The 24,830-nt window shown below is 37.0% G+C and overlaps 1 protein-coding gene across 1 annotated transcript in view; it reads right to left on the minus strand.

Moving 5' to 3' along the window:
- Positions 1-24,830, minus strand: part of ARHGEF38 (Rho guanine nucleotide exchange factor 38) — a 156,610-nt gene that overhangs the window by 115,799 nt on the left and 15,981 nt on the right. Inside the window, exon 2 of the mRNA XM_032633281.1 lies at positions 990-1,171. Coding sequence (XP_032489172.1) covers positions 990-1,171 — 182 coding nt within the window. The remainder of the gene's footprint in view (positions 1-989; positions 1,172-24,830) is intronic.

The raw sequence follows: 24,830 nt of genomic DNA on the forward strand, positions 1-24,830 counted from the left end.
AAGGTGACGGTACCCAAAATATGTGTGTCTCCACATCAGTAACAGTAGAAAACCATTGCAAAGTGTTAGAGGCCATGAAAAGATACACCCAACAGACTGCTGAATGAAACAAGTATGTTACAAAGTAGCATGTGTGGTTCTGATTACATTTATGTAAAAATATATATGTGTGTGTTGATATGAAAGTATCCAAACTGCTGTCTGAAAGGATGTTCCCAACCATGTAAATAGCGATTATCTTTGAGTAGTGGAATTTCTGATCATTTTTACTTTATGTTTTTGTTTATGGTTTATGGTTTTTGTATATTGTTTTAATTGTATATGAGGACCACTTACCGCTCTAGTGACCATATATATATACACACACAAACATCCGTGTATCTTTACTCTAATTGCCTGAAAGAAATTCCCTGAAAAGGCCTTGATTAAAAAGGAGGAGAATGATTAACTTACAAACACCTCAAGTTTTGTCTGAGGACAGTCCTATCAAAGAGAAATTTTTTATCTTACATTCAGATTAATTTCTGTGTTGAATTTTACTTAGTTAATAGTCATAAGTTTAATTGAGCTCTCAATGTAGGGGAGAAAAAAAAACCACATTTTTCTCTTCTGAAACCTTGACTTCTTTGGATCAAATTAAGTGCGTTGTTCCTAAACTGCTAAAAACTCATTGCTCACATTTTGTTAGCAGTTCCACAGGAATCCAAGAAAGAACACATTGAAATTTCAAAATGGCAAAAACTGAGTTTCCTTTCCCCCATAGTTTAGAATACAGTTTCCTTGACTCTGGGTGTCCCTGTGTTGACAGAAGTCTGAGTCTGAGCATGCCTCTGCTAGCTCACACCCAGGGCCTCAGGGGCGGAGGCCCATCACTCCACCGTCGCTGTGGCAGAGGGTACCCTGATGCACTTGAGTGCCGATTTCATGGTGCTGGTGATCCTGTTTAGGATATGGGTGGCGGCAGGGGGGACCCTCAAAGTTGCATTTACCTGTTTGTTCCTCAAGGGCTGAACCACTTCTCGAATGCACAGGTCTAGATCATTGAGATAGTCTTTTTCTGTCTGTATCAGCTCCTTGATGATTTTCGAACGCTTTGCCATCATTCTCTGATGTTCCTTCTCCTGAGTGAGGGTCTCAGCCGTGGAACACCCAGCCTGTGAGGTCATCTTTTCTGTTAAATGAAAACATGTACGTGTGAGGCATTCTGTTGAGATTTCTGGTTCCTTCATTACAAACAACGCCACTGCAGGATTATTGTTAGCAAGGGAAAAGGCTTAGAGTGTCTTCACGTGTGTTCTTGGGAAGTGATGTGTGGAAGTTTCCCTTAAGGTTGGAATCCTATGAAACTATGAGAAGGAAGAGGTGTGAGAATGAATACTTCTAACAGGTCAGTTAAAAAATATTTGACACAGGGCTTTCCTGGTGGCGCAGTGGTTGAGAATCCACCTGCCGATGCAGGGGACGTGGTTTTGTGCCCCGGTCTGGGAAGATCCACATGCCACGGAGCGGCTGGGCCTGTGAGCCATGGCCGCTGAGCCTGCGCGTCCGGAGCCTGTGCTCCGCAATGGGAGAGGCCACAACAGTGAGAGGCCTGCGTACTGCAAAAAAAAAAAAAAAAAAAAAAAAAAAAAATGACATGTCTAGTCTTTAAAATATCCCATTGCTACTATATTAGGTTATAAACCTGGTCTTCAGCTAGAGATAAAATGCATAAAATCATAGTTCAGAATTTCTTTTGGACACATTTAAGTCAAGGGAAGATTTTTAATTAGTAAGTGGAACACCTTCCAATTTTGTCTCTATTATTAAAAATAATTGCCCCTCATTCTCAGTGGGTGGTACACAAATCTCCATGAAATGGAAAACAATTGTACATGATTGAGATTTGTCTTTCAGTTCACAGTTAGAATCTCTGATGAGTGAGGCAATGGTAGGTTAAACAAATTTCAACTAAGATTTTTCACAGCTCATCTTCAATGGGATGCATATCTTGTTATTTCAGAATACTTGAGCTGCCAAACGGAAATTTAATTAAAAAAATCACAGTGCTGAGGAGATGTTGAGATAAATGGGAAGCCTCACATGTAGCCAAGGTTTTATATAAAGTAAAATGTAAGAAAGCTAAATATCTTCAAGGATGAGCTTCCCCATGGTGATGTAAAATTTTGGAAGCCACAACTAGGTCACAGATGAAATCAGAGCAGTGACAGATAGTGGGGCAGTGTGTATGTGTGTGTGTAAATGGATTTGCTTCAAGCCTGATGTCATCACAAACTTAATTTTCATTGTAGTCTCTAGTTGCAGAAGTAATTTTATTTCCTTTAAAACTAATATGATTCTAGTAACTGATGTGTAAGACATCTCTAATGCTGACACTACTTCCTAAGGATGTAGAGCTTTACAAAAGGGCTTAGAAAGACTCTGTATGGGGGAAAAAGTGCACAGATCACACTTATGGAAGTGGAAATAAAGAGAGGATGTTCTCTTGGCTGACCCCAGAGCTAAGATAACTGGAGAAATACTATCATAGCAGAGTTAATGGTTCAATGGAAAGAGACTGCCCCTAGAATGTGAAGAGACACTAAGAATAGCGAGCATTCCTCTGTCCCTGGCCCAGTCATTTCAGGAGTCCCGACAGAGGCTTCATAATCAAACCTCGGGAAGCATACTGTGGTGGTAATTCCAGCATTAGTTTGGAAGGTGCACTAGATTGGCCTTTGGACAATCCTGACTTGCAGGTGAATATGCTTCTGGGTCATTTGCCTGGAAACTATTCTTCCTTCATCAGGAAAGAAGAAGGATTTGACCAATAGCACTTAACAGCACATGGTTTTACAAGGGTTAGGCCATTCAGTGCCAGAGAAATAATCTACATAAGTTATTGAAGAAGAGAATCATGTAAGGAGCCTTCATATCCTGATCTGTGTTATGAGAATTTTGGGGTTCTTCCTAATTTATGATACTTTTATTGGAAGATATAAGAAGCCTGTCTCTCAGCACCCCAAATTCGACAGGAAGAGTTACAATTAGGCGTCACTATTATGAACTCTTCTGGATATAAAAGAGAAAGGCAGGTCACTGGCGAGGAGAGATGCAGTGAACAGGTTGTATTCACAAGTGGACCTTGTGACCTTTGGGAGCCTACCTTTGGCTGCTCCTTCTAAAAGGTTGGGGCTGGAAGTCAGAGGGCAGAGAGGGGAGTGATGGGGCTTCTCTTCTCCTGGGATATATAAAACAGCTCACAGACAGAAACTTCACTAGTAGAGAGCTGGCAAACCAGTATGGATAGTATTCAATTATTATTTAATATTACCTCAAAAATAAAAGGGGCACTGCTGAAAAAATGTTCTAACCGATGTCTGCTTTTCCAAGTTCTAAACATTTTGTGCCTTACAAATAAGGGGGGCCTAGCAAGGAGAAGGGAGTCTTTCCTGATCTTTGGCCAAGAAATATTCCAAAAATACATTCTCGGGTTCTTTTTAGTTCTCAATTCCAGGACTCAATTACTACATCAATTTAACTTATTTTATAGATTTCTCCAGTTGCTGCACTTTAAATGTACAATATCAGATTTTATTAATTAAAAATTAGATTTTCCAATCCTGCTCAATATCTTGTTAGGAATCAAGTTAGGGGGTCACAGGGGTGGAAATAAAATGTCAGTCAAGATACTCAACTTCAGAAACTTCTCCCTTCAGGGATAAAAACCTGCTTAGAGAATTCAGAGTGGAGAAATCTTGAGAGCTACCTTTGTTTGTTCTTTTGACTCAAATTTATTGTGGGAACAAAGACTTCCGGTCATTTTCCGATTGTTTCTGAAAAACAATCATTTTCCCATCGGGTCTCTAAACACGGGTTCTGTTCGCATTTCTTAAACCAACAAACTCTCTGCAATGCATTGTGGGTACAAGCTTTGTTTTTATAAGATCCTTCTCAACCTTTAAAACGTTTACATTTCAGTTATACTACGTTTTTACACATAAAACTACTTGTAACACACGAATATGACCAATATAGATCACCCAAATCAGCAGTCAGCCATAATAATCTTTTATTTCTAGACAAAGCAACAGAGGAGCTACGTATTTAGGAAAGAAGGAAAAATAAATCTTTAGGAATGACTATTTTCCAGTAGTTAGCATAAACTAAAAGACTGTGTCAAAACTAAAGGGAAATGGAGGCTAAAAGGACATTCAGATAGTTTTAACTGAAATATGCTACTGTGAATGAAAACAGTACCACGTAAGTGACCTCCCCTTGCCCAACCTCTTTCTTTTACCCTTGAGCTTTATTTTTCCAGCAGTGATGATAAATTTTCACTATTCTAGCTACAGATTTCATGAGTAACATATGTGGAAATTCCTGGCCAAGAAAGTTTATGTAAAAGGAGTTTGCTGCAGTTTGGGGAAAGGATAACCAGACTTAAGATCACCTCTGCCACTGTTCACAGAGAGAACTTGGTGGATTAAAAAAAAAAAAAAAAGTACTTATTCTCACAGAGCCTCAGTTTCCTCATCTGTAAACTAGGAATGAAAACCATCACAGGGTTATCATAAAGACTGAATTAAATGAGCAACGGTATGTGGAAACTCCTTAAGGTCTTTAAAACCACATAAATGTTAGTTATTTCCACAGACATGGGAATGACAGGGTTCTTTCTCTCAGCTCTTGAACTTTTCCGCCCCTTAGGGCAAACAGTTATCTCATTATTTTATAGTTATCAACTTGTCAAGAAAAATGCATGACTCCAAAGTGGGTGGACAGCTATGTTCAGATAGGAGAGGAAGAGAAGGAAAAATAGGGGCATCACCCATGGAGGAAATTCAGAATAGAGCTGGTGATTGGAATCCTGGGTAGCTCTCCTGGGCTGGGAGTATGTGTGGGGAGAACCCTGGTCTTCTAGAGAGATGAAAAATCACCTGAAGGTACGGGCATGTCTGGGGAGGACTGATGACAGTCTCCAAAGAGAGCCCACGTTTTGCTTAGAGTTCATGTGCACTCTTTCTGCTTTGCTGTTGTTGCTAGTGCTGCTGCTGCTTTGGGGTGGGTTTTAAGGAGAGGTGATTGATTTAATTCTATCAAGTTATAGGATTATATATATTTTCAAGGTTAAGTGTCTAGACTTTGCACCACACTTCCTGGATTCAAACTCCACCTCTAACATTAGGTATGTGACCTTGAACAAGGTATTTAACTCTTTGTGCATCGATTTCCTCATCTGTAAATTAAGGGTAATATTAGTAAAACCTTATAAAGTGATTGTGAAGATAAAATGAGTTAATGTTTGTTAAACATAACAGTGCTTGGAAGAACAGTAGATATTGTGTAAATGTTTGCTATTATTATTAGACGCAATTCCTGTTTATTAACTGTAATATAATTTTCACTGTATTTTTAGCTGCATTCCAGTTTAGTGTATAAACTTCCCAAAATATTTTCATGCACATATATATATATACATATAGCAGTTAATTTTTTTTTTTTTAACAACATATACTCATATACATGTTCCTCTACAACTTGCTTTTTCAACTTTAGCATTACATGGTGGTAATTTTGTTTGGTAAGCATGTATATATATACATATATCTTTATTCTTTACAGTAGCAATATAGTTGTCAGACACTGCTATTTGCCTGTCCAATGTCTATTCTCCCATTTATCTTTTATAAATTGAACCCTGAATAGATAAAAATGCTTACTTCTTAGATTCTTTTTAAAACTATGTCTCATTTATGGCAAAAGAGAGATGTAAGCAAAAATCTGAGAGAGGTTTCAGGAGTCTGTAAAAAGGCAAACTTGGTTGGGATGCCCCTCCTTCCATCCTTCACCCCTTATGTTTCTTGCCTCTTTTTTATTGCCCGGAATGTGGATGTGAATCCTGAAGGTGCAGCAGCCATGCTGGAACCATGAAGTACTAGCCACAAAGATTAAGACCTATACACAATGGATGGCAGTGTATGGAAAGATGTAAAGAGCCTCCTTACTCCTAGACTTCTTGAATAAGACACATAAATTTCCATGTGTTAAGCCACATTTTTCTCTTGTTTTTAGGAAAGTTTATTAGTATATGACAGAGATTTTGGTATCTAGAAATTTAAGTGCTGCAAATAATGCAACCTGTAATGTGAAAGTGGCCTAGTCGGGGAGGAAGGATACCAGGAAGACATTTGTAGTCTGGAGAGTTGGTGACCATTACCATCCAGTGGCAAAATATTTGGTAAATCTATATTACCGCATACTAAGGCATATAATTAGAGGAAATGGTAGAAAAAATCAAAATGTTGGCATGTTCTGATTCTTCCTTGCCATGTTCAGCAAAATCATACAAATGAGATATGAACTCAGACCATGGCTAGGCAATCTATTAGGAGAGATAAAAGAAAACACCTAAAAAAGATATTATGCTGGTGGTCCGTAATTTAAATAGGCTGAAAGCCCCAAAATTGTATTGAAAATTCCATCCTCAAAGGGAAGCCCAAGAGATAGCTTTAACAGGAGGTAAGACTGGTGCCTCAGGGCTTCCTCTTCCTTGAAGAGTTTTCTGTCATTCCAGAGAGGGAAAGCACACCAGCCTGGATAAATTTGAGTGGTGTCTGAAAGACTCCCAGTGGCCATCAGGCTAAGGGCTTTCTATTAACATCAAATCCCACCTTGCTTGAGCCTCAGCTGTGAGTCTGATTCATGGATATCTGCTAATGTCCTGTTGCATGTCTTCATGGAGAAACTTCTGGGCTTCAGAAAATATCTCTGGATATCAGTGGCCTTCATACCTAGACGTTAGTGGTCCTGACTTCCCTTTCCACTATTGATACACTTTCTCCTGGTTTCTATAATCTGGATTCTTGCTCACTGTAGTAGGCAGAAAATGGACCCCCAAGGATGTCTACACCTTAATCCTTGCAACCTGTGAATATGTGGCCTCACACGGCAAAGGAGACTTTGCTGATGTGATTAAGGTCACAGACTTTGGGATAGGGAGATTATCCTGATGGACCCAATCTAATCACATTAGCCCTTAAAAGCAGAAGAGAACACAAGGAGAGGTGAAGACTGAGAGGGACCTGACCCACCAGTGCTGGTTTTGAAGATGGAGGAAGAGGGGCTAAGGGCTAAGGAATGCGGGTGGCCCTTAGAAGCTGAGAACACCCTTTGGTTGATGGCCAGCAAGGAAATAGGTACCAACAACCTAAAGAGTGAGGAAAGGCTTCCCCCCTCAAACCTCCAGAAAGGAGCACAGATCTACTGACCCCTTACTTTCAGCTGTGAGACTCTAAGCAGAGACTCGGCCACTCTGGACTTCTGACCGACAGAAACTGAGATAATACATATGTGTTAGTTTAAACCACTAAATTTGTGGTGATTTGTTACAGAGGCAATAGGAAACCAATATCCCCACATAATCTAATCCCTGAAAGATCACGGTCATTGTTCAGACTGGTCATCTTAAGAACTTGAACTACATGTAAGTTTCCTCCCACCTTTCAGTGTTCCTTAAGGAATCTTCCCAAGCTACTAGTCCAAGATTGCCTGTGCCACAATAGCTTGAGTTTCAGTAGTGAAATAAACATGAGATTGTCAGTTAGACTTTTTCTTTCAATATAGTTCTTTTCGTCTTTGTCTAATGTCTTGGTTTCCAGTACAAGCCAGAAGAATCACACTTGGAGGATAGGTACAAGATTGTACAAATGTTTTCAGTTAGAGAGACATCAATAATAAACCAGACAGTCCTTGTGTTCTAATGCATTATTGTCTTGAATTCAGTTTAATAGTTTCCCTAAGCAGCCACACAATAGCTCAAGTGGTAGTTCCAGCTGTGTCAGTGGCTCTGAAGGTCATGGCAGTGACAACAGCAAAGAGAAGAAATAAATGACTATAGAAGAAAGGCACACCACTCCAGGTATATTTCACAAATCATGAAAAATGAATCCCAGCTTGACTGGTAGAGATTCAGAGACATTTAAAAACACCAGATAAAACATTTAAAAATATTTTAAATGAATGAATAAGACTTCAAAAATGTGTAAAAAATTCTCTGAGGGCTGGAGTAAACTTTAAGTGCAGTCCAAGGAAGTAAGTGAAGTTAAAAACCACCAAATACCCTGGAGACATCTACAGACACTGGTGTCCTAAGAGGTTGAGAACTTCGTGTGTCCACAACGAGGAGACAGGACATGGTGGAGATGAGATCTGGGCTAGGTTTCTGAGCAGCAGTTCGGAACCTGATTAGAGAAATAGCATAAAGCCAGGAACAGAAAGGAAACACACTCAGGAAAAGGTGAACTAGTTCAGTACAAATAATGCTCCAAAGGGAGAGACATCAGTAAAAATTGTCTCAGCCATACCTCTAGGTGATGTTAAAAAAAAAAAGGGGGGGGGCAGGAGCGAAGGTTCCCTAATAATTCAGGGACAATAATTGGCTCTCATATGGGTTTGGAGCCTGGATTCATTGAACATTTCACAAATGATTATTAAGGGCCTACTATGAGCCTGAAAGTGTTCTAGGAGCTGAGGATACAGCAGTTTAAAAAATATTGAAAAAAAAAATCCCTTTTCTCATGGAGATTAAATTTTAGTGGGGAAAGAAGAATATAAATAAGTTATTTAGTATACTAAAAGGTAATAATTGGTATGGTAAAAAAAACACAGCAATGAGGGCCTCTAGGAAATGCCCAAAAGGTATGCAATTTTAAATAAGATGGTGGGGAAATTTTCTAATTAAGCAAACACTTGAAAGGAGACAGAGAGTCATGCAGGTGTCTGGGGTACATAGTTTTCCTCAGAGGAACCAGCCAGTAGAAAGCTTTAAGGTGAGAGTGTGCATGCCCTGTTCAAGGATCAGGAAGGAGGCTGGTGTGACTGAGGTGGGTAGATAGCTGGGAGGGAGTAGGAGAGATGAGAGGAGAGGGCAACATTGCAAGTATTTTAAACATTTAAACATCTTTGTAGTGATGCAGAAAAGGTAAAGGCATTGGAGTAATTTAGATGTTTTTCAATTAAGAATACACGTTAACATTTCAAGAACAATCATCACAATAATAGAAATAGTATGTAAATTTTCAAAACCAGTAGAGGCAAGAATGTAATGAGGAAAAAAGTAATTCAAAAGACGAAAAGAGAAAGACAAATATAAGGTACATCCATATATATGAGCAATTATAATAAATCAAATAGCCAGATTATCAAGCTGGATTTAAAATAAAGAAAACCAGCTACAACTATGCGCTGTTTACAAGACAGAAAACATAAGCACATAGAAAGTTTGAACGTAAAAAGTAAAAAATAATACTGAGCAAATACTAATGAAGAGAAAGATGGTAAAGTTATCTTTATACCAGACAAAATAAACTTGGAGGCACTCCATAATGATTAAATGTTCATCAGAATGATATGAAAATTTTAATTTTGTGTGTACTGAATAATATGGTTTCAAAACATATGATATAAAAAGTGAGAGTTGTAAGCAGAATTTGACAAACTTTCCATAATAATGGTATTATAAACATAGTTCAATGACAGGCCAGTTAGGATGGAAAAATGTGTGCTCAAGAATTGGAGATTTCACATTCTTTTTAAGGACAAACATAACCTTTATGAAAATACACCATATTGTAGACCATAAAATTTCAAAGAATCAGTACATAAGAATCACAACTACAATGCAATTAAGTTACAAGTAAACAACAAAAATAAAACTTAAGCTCATTTGTTTAGGAATGTTAAAAAAAAAACCCTGCTAAATAACTAGTGGAAAATAGAAGAAATCACAAAAGCAAGTAGAAGATATTTATTCTGAAAGATAAGAAAAATATTACATGTGGAATGTCACTTAAACATTGCTTATGGAAAATGTATAGCTTTAAGTTTATATATAAGAAAGGAAACAAGACTGAAAATTAATGATTTAAGTAAAGAAGTAAAACAAGGGAAAATATATAAGCCAAAAGAGAACAAAAGAAAGGAAATTAAGAACAAACTTTTAATGAAATTGAATAGTTCTTCAACTCAGGCTTCAAATAATTCCCACAGATATGTTGCAAGGAACATGAGATCACACAAAAAAATTCCTAAAATATACAAGGAAACGAGGTATCATGAGTCAGATACAGGAAAAAAGACACAATTTTACCCAGAAAGCCTTAAAATATTGGAATTATTAGAGATACTTAAAAAGTGTATTTAGTAGGTCTATAAAAACAGAGTGGTTTGAACTTATAATCAAGAAACAAGAGAAAAACTATGGAGAACAGTATGGAGGTTCCTTAAAAAACTAAAAATAGAACTACCATATAACTCAGCAATCCCACTACTGGGCCTATACCCTGAGAAAACCATAATTCAAAAAGAGTCATGTACCACAATGCTCATTGCAGCTCTATTTACAATAGCCAGGACATGGAACCAACCTAAGTGTCCATCGACAGATGAATGGATAAAGAAGATGTGGCACATACATACAATAGAATATTACTCAGCCATAAAAAGAAACAAAATTGAGATATTTGTAGTGAGGTGGATGGACCTAGAGTCTGTCATACAGAGTGAAGTAAGTCAGAAAGAGAATAACAAATACCGTATGCTAACACATATATATGGAATCTAAAAAAAAAAAAAAAAAGGTTCTGAAGAGCCTATGGGCAGGACAGGAATAAAGACGCAGATGTAGAGAATGAACTTGAGGACACGGGGAGGGGGAAGGGTAAGCTGGGACGAAGTGAGAGAGTGGCATGAACTAATATATACTACCAAATGTAAAATAGCTAGCTAGTGGGAAGCAGCTGCCTAGCACAGGGAGATCAGCTCGGTGCTTTGTGACCACCTAGAGGGGTGGGATAGGGAGGGTGGGAGGGAGACACAAGAGGGAGGGGATATGGGGATATATGTATACATATAGCTGATTCACTTTGTTATACAGCAGAAACTAACACAACATTGTAAAGCAATTATACTCCAATAAAGGTGTTAAAAAAAACAACAAAAAAACAAGAGGCTATAAAAATGATGAAGTAGATTTTAAAAGAATGAAATAAAACTTTGAAAAGTAAAACTCATAATAATTAAAATTTAAAAGCTTAATGGACTACAAAACCCAGTGAAAGGATAAGACAGTAAATTAGACAAAGCTGAAGAAATTAATGGAACCAAGCCAAAGAAATTATACACAATGCAACAGAGTGAAGTGAAGAGATATAAAATATGCAGCATAGGTTGGGAGACAATGAGAACTGGATGAGGTCTAACAAATGCTTGACTGGAGATCCACAGGGTATGACAGAGAATGTAAGGAAGAGGAAATATTCGACGTGCCAATTACCAAAGACTTCAGAAATTGTGGAAGACAGTAAGCCATAGAATCAGAAATTTTAATGAATTCCAAACAAGATAGATAAGATTAGAAAACCACACCTAGACACAGCATTTTGAAACTTTGAAACAATAAGAATAACTAGATCTTAAGAGCATGCAGTAAGAAAAGACAAATTACCTACAAAGGGTTAATAATCAGACTAATAGCTGCTCTTACAACGACACTGACACAAGCCAGAACATAGTAAAATATGCCTTTAGAGACCTAAGAGAAAATAGCTGTCACCTTAGCCTAGCAAAACTTTCTCAAAAATAATGGTAAAATAAACACATTTTAGAAAAACAAGATCTTAGTTTACCACCAAAAGAGCCTCATAAAAGGTAATTCTAAAAGATGTACCTTACTCAGAGGGCAAATGGTCCCAAATGGAAGATTGAAATGCAAAAAGGAATAAGATGGAGATGAAGAGGGAAAGATAAATCATATGGAATATTAATCCAGGAAGAAGGACACCTGAACAGGTAGAGAAAAATAAGCATGTGTTAGAACAATAACCAATAAAATTAACAAAATTTTCTAGTCTTTCTAGTTCTGAAATATTTAATTGCCTTTTACACTTTACATGTCATAAAAAGGAGCACACCTAAACATATTATAAAGAAATTTCTAAATTCCAAGGATAAAGAGAAACTCTTATGAGCTTCCTGAAAGAAAAATTTCAGGTGAGACTAGGACTTGAAGTAAATTTCTTATGTGCAACACTGGATGCTAGATGACATTGGAATCATGTATAAAGAATTCCAAGAGAAAAAGATTTTGATCTTGGCCCCCTTGTTATTTATAATTTAGGTTAAAAGACCACTGCTTTCAAGTACAGGAGAATTTGGCAAATAGCCACCCTTGTAATCTCTCTGAAAACATTACTTTAGTAAGAGTGCCAGTTAAATGGAAATAGGACCCAAACATCTCAGAATAGCAGAAGACAAAATATATAAGAAAAGAGGTTTCTTGTAGAGACTCACTCTCTTCAAACTCCCAATGAAAACATTCAACAAGTAACAGGATCCTGCTAGAAAGTTTAGAAATATTCTTGCTTTGAGGCTAAGAGCTCTCTGGAGAGAGCAGAGATGGATAAATACTCACTATTGCGTCTAGAGAAAAAACAAAGGTTTAGAGGAGCTTAGAGCAAAGACCGGAGACGAACAGCTCCTTCTGCTGCCCAAGAGGGTCCTATGTAAGTCAAGGAAGGGAAACTAAGGTGAGCAATTAGAGCTGGTATTTTATCAAGGCAGAACTAATGCAAGAGATAAAAGAGAACATCAGTAAGTATGAATGTAATGAGACTGAAACAGATGCAAATAGAACAGACACACACACAAGACTGTCTGGGTCTATTAAATGTTTTTTCTCAAAATTTAAAATTTATTATAGTAAATTTAAAAAGAAAAAGAGTTTCAATGTCAGAAGCAAGTCATCTTTCAAAATTCAAAGTGGTTTGGATTTGGAGTGCAAGACAATTTAAATAAAATGGACCTTCTCTTAAAAAAAAAAACCTTATGGGAGTTAAAAAAAACTCACATAAAAAGGAAAGCTTATAAAAATGAGGAGCTGCAGTATAAACAGCATAACTGAATACATCTTTGTTCCGAATATTATACTGGTGATGGAATGACCTTCATAGTCAATTATATCCTTGTATCTCACTGGTGCTTGGCCTATACATCATGTGCAGTGCACACAACTAATGCACTTTAGCTTGGCTTCTTTCTATCATGTCCCACATGTGCACTGCATCAAATTTCCTGGCAAAAATGTTATTTCAAGGTCATGTGTATAATAAAATGTTCTCTTAGTGTCACAACAATATTATTTCTCCACTGACAGTATCATTAGAATGATTTCTCCACTGATTAATACTCACCTGCCAATTCAAATAGAAACATATGTTGTGGATAAAAATAAGTCACGCACACCTTCTCCCTCATAAAATATAAAGACTAAAGTGACTTCTTGGTGGAACTCAATATAAAACATCAAAATATTTCTGAAGAACCAGGAGCTAATCTGAAGACTGTGATTCTCATTTCAATCATTTTAATAATAATGTTTTCCTCTTATACAAAAATGTTCTTTTTTCTCTTATTTTTTTAATTGGTAAATATATGAAACATAAAATGTATCATGTTAACTATTTGTAAGTGTGTAGTTCAGCAGCATTAAGTACATTCAGATTGTTGTGTAACCATCACCACCATCCGTCTCCAGAAATTTGTCATCTTCTCTAATGGAAACTCCATATGCATTAAACAATAACTCCCCATCTCCTCCTCCCCCCGGCCTCTGGCAACCACCATTCTACTTTTTGTCTCTATGAATTTGGCTACTCTAGGTACCTCATATAAGCAGAATCAGAATATTTGTTTTTTGATGAATGTTGTTTTTCACTTAGCATCATGTCTTCAAGTTCTTCCGTGTTATAGTAGATGTCAGAATTTCCTTCCTTTTTAAGGACGAATAATGTTCCATTGTATGTATAGGCCACACTTTATTTATAGAAGTATATATTCTTAAAAAATAATTTTGATATTAAAGCATTATACACTATGACTGCAGTTATACTAATTATATTGTGATAGCCTATGAGAGCAAGTTATCAAGCATCTATGATGTACCAACTTAAAAATATATACATTATCTACAGTCTTCCTCATAACACTAGAAGTGGGATACCACACTAATTTTACAGATGAGGAAACTGAACAGAGTGGCTCACAGAGTATGGAGAAGTGATGGGATTCAAACCAGACATGCTTAGCTCTGAAGCCTGGGCTCTCTTCCCTCCTCAGCCTGTCTGCTTATGCTATGATCAGGGTACATTGTGTTGTATGTAGTGGAATTGTGCTAGGCAGGCAAACATACAGTTCAATTCTGACCCTGCCATCCACTAGTTGTGTGACCTTGGCCAAGTCATTTGGACTCACTAAATTGCCTCATCTGTAGAGGGGGAATAAGAACAATCGTGATAGTAATGATAATAAAACCTAACATTTTGAGTACGGTCAGCCCTCTGTACCTGCAGGTTCTGCACCCAAGGATTCAACCAATTAAGGATTGAAAATGTTTTTCTTAAAAACATTCCAGAAAGTTTCAAAAAGCAAAACTTGAACTTGCTGCATGCCCCGCAACTATTTACATAGCACTGACAATATATGAGTAATCTAGAGATGATTTAACATATACAGGAGGTTGTGTAAATACTATGCCATTTTATATAAGGGACCTGAGCATCTGTGGAGTTTGGTATCTACATGGGTCCTGGAACCAAATCCCCATGGATACCAAGGGATGACTGTTCTCACTTTGTGCTAAATACTGAGCCTGTCTGTATTAGCTCTTCAATCCTCACAAAAAACACTACATAGATTTTTTTATTCCCTTTATTTCCATGTGAAGAAGTGAAACACGGGTTAAGGTTAAGGCCTAAGGTCACACCACAGTAAGTGGATTCAAACCAGAAACTGAGTCAGTCTGGCTCCCAAACCTGCATTTTAACTATTACTTGCTGCTAGGAGGTTGTAAGAATCCAGATAAAGCAGGCCAATTGCTGAACTCAGGGTCTGACTCACAGAAACCTCTCAAAAAATGTAAGTCAGGCTTCCCTGGTGGCGCAGTGGTTGAGAGTCTGCCTGCCAATGCAGGGGACACGGGTTCGAGCTCTGGTCTGGGAGGATCCCACATGCCGCGGAGCAACTAAGCCCGTGAGCCACAGCTACTGAGCCTGCGCGTCTGGAGCCTGTGCTCCACAACAAGAGAGGCCGTGACAGCGAGAGGCCCGCGCACCGCGATGAAGAGTGGCCCCCGCTCTCCGCAACTAGAGAAAGCCCTCGCACAGAAACGAAGACCCAACACAGCCAAAAATAAATAAATAAATTTATTTTTTAAAAAAATATAAGTCATTATTTTCATGACCATGATTTACTTGCCATTTTTCTAATATCTGGTTCTGAATGGCAGCATCTGCTTTTCCTCCTTTTTTTTTCCCTCTTGGAAATGTTCCAAGGGTGGGAGGAGAGATTGAGCATCCTTCAGGAAACTATTCTTCTGGGCTCTGGACCTGCTCTAGAAAAAAAAAGCACAAAACAGCAAGGACTTCTACAAAATGGGTTCAATACCAGGCCTAATGTTCATTCTCCTTATTCAGGCTGAATTCAAATTCAAATCTGAATACAAATTCCTTGTATGTTGTTTGACATAATAAAAACCCTTGAATTTTTTTAAAAAATCGGATTCTTTCTCATTTATCCTGAAGCTAAGTCACCAGCACAAATAAGTTTCTGAGAAATTCACTGAAAATGTTGTGTTTCTCAAGAAAGTTGAAAAAGCAAGGTAACTAAAATAAGACACATGTCCTGCTAACATACACAGTTTATTATTACTTTTAACATTCTAGGTCTTTATTTATTTGGATTAAAGTCCCTAGCTGATATTATTCATCAATAGCTACCAACAAATAATCATGGATTTTGATTTCCATTATGACATTGAAATCTCACTTATCTCTTAATAAAGGAGATTTGGAACTAATATTTTCATATACTGAGCTTAAGGTTTTACTTAATGCCTTGATTACCAACACCTGCCCTCATACCCACTCCTCACCCCTAAGACCAGATTATGCAAGCACACATACACCATTCAACACTCATTTACTGAGGAGCTCGCTCACGGAGTCATTTAACTGTGGAGAATACAAGGATAATACAGTGCAAGAACCTGACCCTAATTCATAATTTTGTCACAACCATACATATGTTCATTATTAAATAAGAGTAAGAAAAATCAGAATTTGAAGGTGAGCAATTTTATGAATTCCATAGTTTTTAAAGAAATCTTGTATCTAATTTAATATCAATTTCTTAAATTATACATTGGTTTTGAGTTGGGACTATTCTTTATGTTGGATATATAATGAATAAAATAACAGTCCTTTCTGTCAAGAAGTGTACAATCTAGTTGTAAAGATAGGGTATCAAAGTAGCAGGATAAATCCTTCCCTAAGACGTACCAACCGATGCCTGTGCACTTATTCACTTAATGATCAAATTGCATCTTCTCCAAGAAGTAGTTGTGTTCAACAGCAAACCTCATTATGTCAGTTGTACTTCTTATTGTAATTACATTAATTTAATTTAAACTTACATAAACTGATGACCTGTGAGTGTAAAAGAGTATGTGTGTTTCCATGAAAACTGCTTTAATGCTTTGAAATGATTTGATAAAAAGTTGCCAGAACACAGCTGCTCTACTAGGAGTTGAATGAGACAACTGTAAAAGAGGAGAAAAGTATTTAGAAAGATTCTGCAAACAAATCACTTTGCAATTTAAAATATCAGTCAATATTTAAAAACTGATGTACAAATATAATTACAATAAACCATGACCTATATGCTACTCAGAGTGCAGCCTAGTGGTCAGGCCTACTGGAGAAGACCCACCTGAATGAAATCTGAAAGGGAGTAGCACTGGTGAAGAGAGAAGCCCAGGGGTCCTGAGCAGAGGCAGCAGCGTGTCCAAAGGCTTGGTGGCAAAGAAAGATTTGCAAAAAGCTTAGCATGATGAAAATACAAATGTTAAAGAATGCGGTAAGGAGATGAGTCTAGAGAAATGATCAGGAGACAGATCTTGAAGGCCTTGTTAAGGAATCTGGAATTTTTAAGAAGAATGGGAAATCAGGGAGCCATTTTTTCGTTTGTTTTTTTAACATTTTATTGGAGTATAATTGCTTTACAATGGTGTGTTAGTTTCTGCTTTGTAACAAAGGGAATCAGCTATACATATACATATATCCCCATATCTCCACGTGAGTGACATGATCAAATTCTCTTCACAAGATCACTTTGGCCTCAGTAGAACCAGGTTTCGAGGAAGAGGGTAGAGAGCAAGGATGAAGGCAAGGAGACAGGAAAGTGGCCATGAACCCAGAGGGTCTAGTTGCTAGGGGAGAGATAGAGGCAATTAAGCTTTGTCTAGTTGCCAATAGGACAGAGAGAACTGAACAGATCAAGAGAAATCTAGGAGATGAAACTAACATGAACTGGTGAGCAATCAGTGTAGGGGTAAAGGAGAAGAAAAGTCAAAGTTGACTCTCAGATTTCTCACTATTAATGGAACAGTGGTGTCATTTAAAGAAATAGGGAACAATGGAGAAAGAACACATAAGGGAGATAAGGTGATAAAGTCTATCCAATTCTATCTCATTATATAGAGAAGGAAGGTAATTTCTAGAGAAGGTGAGTATTTTACCTTAAATAACAGAGTCAGAAATTGAGTTCAGATTTTCTGACCATCACCCCTGCCGTCCAATCCCCTTTGTACCCATATAGTGCAAACACACACCTATAATTCTACCTAGGGTTTTATTTCAAATAGATCATTACCAAACCCCCAATATGGTTAAACATGTTCTTTTGTCCCCCTCCATGCTGTATGTCACATCTGCCCCCATAAACCTCAAAACCCTTGGCTTAGCATTGCACTGAACCCTACAGATTTAGTTTCACACAGTAAAATCTTTTATCAGTTTCAGTGGAAATCTGATCCACAGAAAGATGAATGGAACTGGCCTTCTGTGAAATAGGTTAAAAATAATTGCATGTCAGGCAGGTTTTGGAGAGGAGCCAATATTAAGTATTAAGTGAAAATATGGAGGAGCAGACTCTCCACTGCTCTGAATTTGAAAGCTCAAACATTGGGGCAGGGAAATATTTTATCCTCATTCGAAGGGCGTGTGATTTATTTCCTCTGACTGCTAATTGCTATGGACAGTAGAGAAGTGGATTTCAAAAGGGAACTCAACAAAACTTACCTGGCTTGAAAAATGCTTAAGTGGCATTGGTTTGAATTTATAGGCTCCTTTGGTGATCAGCATAGGGCAGCCAAAACAATTAGAAGCTAAATAAAAGGGTACTTTCTGGAAATGTCTTTATTTAAAGTCTTTAGCAGGAGAACACAAGAGGACAAATTTTAAGCCCTGAATAGAGATGGAACTTTACTTGGGAAAGTCCTCTCTGTATTTAATTTTTCTGTTGTAATTGTTCTATTGCTGAGAAGGAAATCTTTTGACTGGATGAGATATACTGATTTTATCCATGTGTTTGTTCATTCAACAAATATTTATTTAGTGCCCATCGTGCCAGGCACTGTTTTAGATCAGTGGTTTTCAATCCCAAATTTTGCCTCCCCCCTGCCGCCTGCCTGGGATATTTGATAATGTTTGGAGTCATTTATGGTTGTCACAATTAGGGGATGAGGGTGCTATTGGCATCTAGTGGGTAGAGGTGAGGGATGCTGCTGATATTCTACAGTGCAAAGGACAACACCCTGCAACAAAGAATTATCTAGCCCAAAATGTCAGTAGTGCAAATGTTGAGAAATCGTTTTGTAGGTAATGTCAATACAGCAATGAAAAAACTGAGAGAAACATCATCTCTTATGGAACATTTTAGCAATGGAAGAGAAACAAAAAACCAATTAATGAAGAAATATATAGCATGCCAGAACGTGGTAAGGCACTATGAAAGAAAATAAACCAGCTGGTGGGTAGTGGTTATTCCGGCATAGAGAGAAGTCAGAGAAAGCCTCACTAATAAGGGGACTTTTGAGCAGAACCCTGGAAAGAAGGAAATAAGGTCTGGGAGTGGGGACTAATCCCATCTTGCCTTTTTAAAAAACGATATGTGTGCTAATCATGCATGAATTGGGGATAAAGATAATTTTAAGGTAATTTGTGGACAAATCATGGGTGTCATTGCTTTTTTCCTCTCTTTTTATTGCTAAAATCTTTATGCTGGTTTAGATATAGAGTACACCATTCTCCAATTTGTAAATATTTTAGACAAATGAGAAGGTTGCCTTTCTTCACAACCAATTGAAACAGACTCTTTTAATTCAACTTAATTATTGCAGGCCACAGGTTCCAAGCAGAATATACAAAGCAGTGATCAGTGCAACATTATATATGTATACAGGCATACCCCAGTGATATTGCAGGTTCAGTTCCAGACCACTGCAGTAAAGGTAGTCATGAAATTTTTCATTTCCCAGTGCATATAAAAGTGATGTTTATGTTATGCTATAGTCTCTTATGTGTGCAATAGCATTATGTCTAAGAAAAGTACATATCATAATTTTAAAATACTTTATTGCTAAAAAATGCTGATCATCATCTGAGCATTCAGTGGGTCATAATCTTTCTGCTGTGGATGGTCTTGCCTTGATGTTGGTAGCTGCTGACAGATCAGGGAGGTGGTTGCTGAAGACTGGAATTTTAAAACATTCCTTTTTTAAAATTTATTTTTTATTGGACTATAGTTGATTTACAATGTCATGCTAGTTTCAGGTGTACAGCAAACTCATTCAGTTATACATACGTATATATATCTACTTTTTCAGATTCTTTTCCCTTATAGGTTATTACAAAATACTGAGTATGCTGTGCTATACAGCAGGTCCTTGTTGGTTATCTATTTTAAGTATAGTAGTGTGGATACGTCGATCCCAAACTCCCAATTTATTCCCCCACCCCCTGGCCCCTTTGGTAACCATAAGTTTGTTTTCTAAGTCTGTGAGTCTATTTCTGTTTTGTAAATAAGTTCTTTTGTATCACCTTTTTATATTCCACATATAAGCATATCATATGATATTTATCTTTCTCTGTCTGGCTTACTTCACTTAGTATAATATAATAATCTCTAGGTCCATCCACGTTGTTGCAAATGGCATTATTTCATTCTTTTTATGGCTGAGTAATATTCCATTGTATATGTATGTACCACATCTTTATCCATTCATCTGTCAATGGACATTTAGGTTGCTTCCATGTGTTGGCTATTGTAACTAGTGCTGCTATGAACATAGGGGTGCCTGTATCTTTTCAAACTAGAGTTTTGTCCAGATATATGCCCAGGAGTGGGATTGTTGGATCATATGGTAGCTATATATTTACTTGTTTTAAGGAACCTCCATACTGTTCTCCATAGAGGCTGTATCAATTTACATTCCCACCAAGAGTGCAAGAGGGTTCTCTTTTCTCCACACCCTCTCTAGCATTTATTATTTTTTTTGTGTGTGTGTCTTTTTTTTTTTTTCCCAGCATTTATTGCTTGTAGACTTTTTGATTATGGCCATTCTGGCTGGTGAGAGGTGATACCTCATTGTAGTTTTGATTTGGATTTCTCTAATAATTAGTGATTTTGAACATCTTTTCATGTGCTTTTTAGCTTTCTGTTTGTCTTCTTAGGAGAAATGTCTATATAGATCTTTTGCCCTTTTTTGATTGGGTTGTTTGGTTTTATTGCTATTGAGACGCATGAGCTCTTTGTATATTTTGGAGATTAATCCCTTATTGGTTGCTTCATTTGCAAATGTTTTCTCCCATTCTGAGGGTTGTCTTTTCATTTTGTTTATGATTTCCTTTGCTGTGAAAAAGCTTTTCAGTTTCATTAGGTCCCATTTGTTTATTTTTATTTTCATTACTTTAGGAGGTGGATCCAAAAAGATCATCCTGCAATTATGTCAAGGAGTGTTCTGCCTATGCTTTCCTCTAAGAGTTTTATAGTATCCTGTCTTACATTTAGGTCTTTAATCCATTTTGAGTTTATTTTTGTGTGTGGTATTAGGGTGTGTTCTAATTTCATTCTTTTACATGTAGCTGTGCAGTTCTCCCAGCACCACTTACTGAAGAGACTGTCTTTTCTCCATTGTATGGTCTTGTCTCCTTTGTCATAGATAAATTGACCATGGATGCATGGGTTTATTTCTGAGCTTTCTATCCTCTTCCATTGGTCTATATTTCTGTTTTGTGGCAGGACCATACTGTTTTGATGACTAGTAGCTTTGTAGAATAGTCTGAAGTCAGGGATCATGATTCCTCCAGCTCTGTTTTTCTTCCTCAGGATTGCTTTTGCAATTCAGGGTCTTTTGTGTTTCCATACAAATTGAAAAATTTTTGTTCTAGTTCTGTGAAAAATGCCATTGGTTATTTGATAGGGATTGCATTGAATCTGTAGATTGCCTTGGGTAGTGTAGCTATTTTGACAATATTCGTTCTTCCAATCCAAGAACATGGTATATCTTTCCATTTGTATGTGTCATCTTCGACTTCTTTCATCAGCATCTTATAGTTTTCAGAGTACAGATCTTTTGACTCCTTGGGTAGGTTTATTCCTAGGTATCTTATTCTTCTTAATGAGATGGTAAATGGGATTGTTTCCTTAATTTCTATTTCTCATCTTATGTTGTTGATGTATAGAAATGTAAGAAATTTCCATGTATTAATTTTGTAACCTGCAACTTTACCGAATTCACTGATGAGCTCTAGTGGCTTTCTGGTAGCATCTTCAGGCTTTTCTATGTATAGTATTATGTCATCTGCAAGCAGTGACAGTTTAACTTCTTCTTTTCCAATTTGGATTCCTTTCATTTCTTTTTCTTCTCTGATTGCCGCTGTCAGGACTCCCAAAACTATGTTGAATAAAAGTGTTGAGAGTGGGCATCCTTGTCTTGTTTCTGATCTTAGAGGAAGTGCTTTCAGCTTTTCACCATTGAGTATGATGTTAGCTGTGGGTTTGTCATATATGGCCTTTATTATGTTGAAGTAGGTTCCTTTATGCCCACTTTCTCAAGAGTTTTTGTCATAAATTGGTGTTGAATTTTGTCAAAAGCTTTTTCTGCATCTATTGAGGTGATCATATGGTTTTTATTCTTCAATTTGTTGATGTGGTGTATCACACTGATTGATTTGCATATATTGAAAAATCCTTGCACTCTGGGATAAATTCCACTTGGTCATGGTCTCTGATCCTTTCAATGTATTGTTGAATTCAGTTTGCTAGTATTTTGCTGAGGATTTTTGTGTCTATGTTCATCAGTGATATCGGCCTGTAATTTTCTTTTTTTGTAGTATCTTTGTCTGGTTTTGGTATCAGGGTGATGGTGGCCTCATAGAATGAGTTTGGGGGTATTCCTTCCTCTGCAATTTTTTGGAATAGTTTCAGACGATAGGTGTCAACTTGTCTCTAAATGTTTGATAGAATTCGCCTGTGAAGCCATCTGGTCCTGGACTTCTGTTTGTTGGGAGTTTTTTAATCACAGTCTCAATTTCAGTACTTGTGATAGGTCTGTTCATATTTTCTATTTCTTCCTGGTTCAGTCTGGGAGATAGTACCTTTCTAAGAATTTGTCCATTTCTTCTAGGTTGTCCTTTTTATTGGCATATAGTCACTTGTAGTAGTCTCGTATGATCCTTTGTATCTCTGCGGTGTTAGTTGTAACTTCTCCTTTTTCATTTCTAATTTTATTGATTTGAGTCCACTCCCTTTTTTCTTGATGAGTCTTGCTAAAGGTTTATCAATTTTGCTTATCTTTTCAAAGAACCAGCTTTTTAGTTTCATTGATCTTTTCTATTGTTTCCTTCATTTCTTTTTCATTTATTTCTGATCTGATCTTTATGATTTCTTTCCTTCTACTAACTTTGGGTTTTGCTTCTTCTTCTTTCTCTAGTTGCTTTAGGGATAAAGTTAGGTTGTTTATTTGAGATTTTTCTTGTTTCCTGATGTAAGATTTTATTGCTATAAACTTCCCTCTTAGAACTGCTTTTGCTACGTCCCATAGGTTTTGGATTGTTGTGTTTTCATTTTCATTTGTCTCTAGGTATTTTTTTAAATTCCCTCTTTGACTTTTTCAGTGATCCATTGGTTGTTTAGTAACATATTATTTAGCCTCCACATATTTGTTTTTTTTGCAGGTTTTTTCCTTGTAGTTGATTTCTAATCTCATGGCATTGTGGTCAGAAAAGTTGCTTGATGTGATTTCGGTTTCCTTAAATTTATCAAGGGTTGCTTTATAAACCAACATGTGATCCATCCTGGTGAATGTTCTGTGCACACTTAAGAAGAATATGTATTCTGCTGCTTTTGGATGGAATGCTCTATAAATATCAATAGGACTATCTGGTCTAATGTGTAATTTCAGGCCTGTGTTTCCTTATTCATTTTCTGTCTGGATCAGCTGTCCATTGATGTAAGTGGGGTGTTAAAGTCCCTCACTATTATAGTGTTACTGTCGATTTCTCCTTTTATGGCTGTTAGCATTTGCCTTATATATTGAGGTGCTCCTGTGTTAGGTGCATATATATTTACAATTGTTACATCTTTTTCTTGGGTTGATTCCCTTGATCATTATGTAGTGTCCTTCTTTGTCTCTTGTAATAGTCCTTATTTTAGAGTCTATTTTGTCTGATATCAGTATTGCTACTCCAGCTTTCTTTTGATTTCCATTGCATGGAAAACTTTTTCAGTCCCCTCACTTTCAGTCTCTGTTTGTCCCTAGATCTGAAGTGGGTCTCTTGTAGACAGCATATATACAGATCTTGTTTTTGGGTTCATTCAGCCAGTCTATGTCTTGGTTGGAACATTTAATCCTTTTACGTTTAAGGTAATTATCAATATGTATGTTCTTATTGCCATTTTGTTAATTGTTTTGGATTTGGTTTTATAGGTCTTTTTTTCTTCCCTTCCTCTTTTGTTCTATTCTCTTGTGATTTGATGACTATTTTTAGTGTTGTGTTTGGATTGTTTTTCTTTTTTGTGTGTGTATCTATTGTAAATTTTGGTTTGTGGTTATCACGAGGTTTTGATATAGACATCTATATTTCTATACAAGATTGTTTAGTTTGCTGGTCTCTTAATTTCAAATGCATTTCCAATATCCTGCATTTGTACTCTCCTCTTCTCACAATTGCTGGTTTTGATGTCATACTTGTGTGTGGATGATTTCCTGCCTTTACTGTATGACTGCCTTTACTGGTGAGCTTTCCCATTTGTAATTTTTTTGCTTCTAGTTGTGGCCATTTCTTTTCCATCTAGAGAAATTCCTTTAGCATTTGGTATAAAGCTGGTTTGGTGCTGCTGAATTCTCTTAGCCTTTGCTTGTGTAAATTTTGATTTCTCTGTCGAATCTGAATGAGAGCCTTGCTGGTAGAGTATTTTTGGTTGTAGGTTATTCCCTTTCATCACTTGAAATATACCATGCCACTCCCTTCTGGCCTGAAGAGTTTCTGCTGAAAAATCAGCTGATAACATTATGGGGATTCCCTTGTATGTTATTTGTTGCTTTTCCTTTGCTGCTTTTAAAGTTTTCTCTTTGTCTTTAATTTTTGCCAGTTTGATTAACATGTGCCTTGGTATATTCCTTCTTGGATTTATCCTATATGGGACTCTCTGCACTCGCTGGACTTGAGAGAATGTTTCCTTTCCCATGTTAGGGAAGTTTCTGGCTATTATCTCTTCAAATATTTTCTCAGGCTCTTTCCCTCTCTCTTCTTCTTCTTGGACCTCTATAATGTGAATGTTGGTGTGTTTAATGTTGTCCCAGAGGTCTCAGACTGTCCTCATCTCTTTTCATTATTTTTCATTATTCTGTTCCATAGTAGTGATTTCCACCAATCTGTCTTCCAGCTCACTTA

Source organism: Phocoena sinus, chromosome 5, assembly GCF_008692025.1.
Source record: "Phocoena sinus isolate mPhoSin1 chromosome 5, mPhoSin1.pri, whole genome shotgun sequence".
Lineage (NCBI taxonomy): Eukaryota > Metazoa > Chordata > Mammalia > Artiodactyla > Phocoenidae > Phocoena > Phocoena sinus.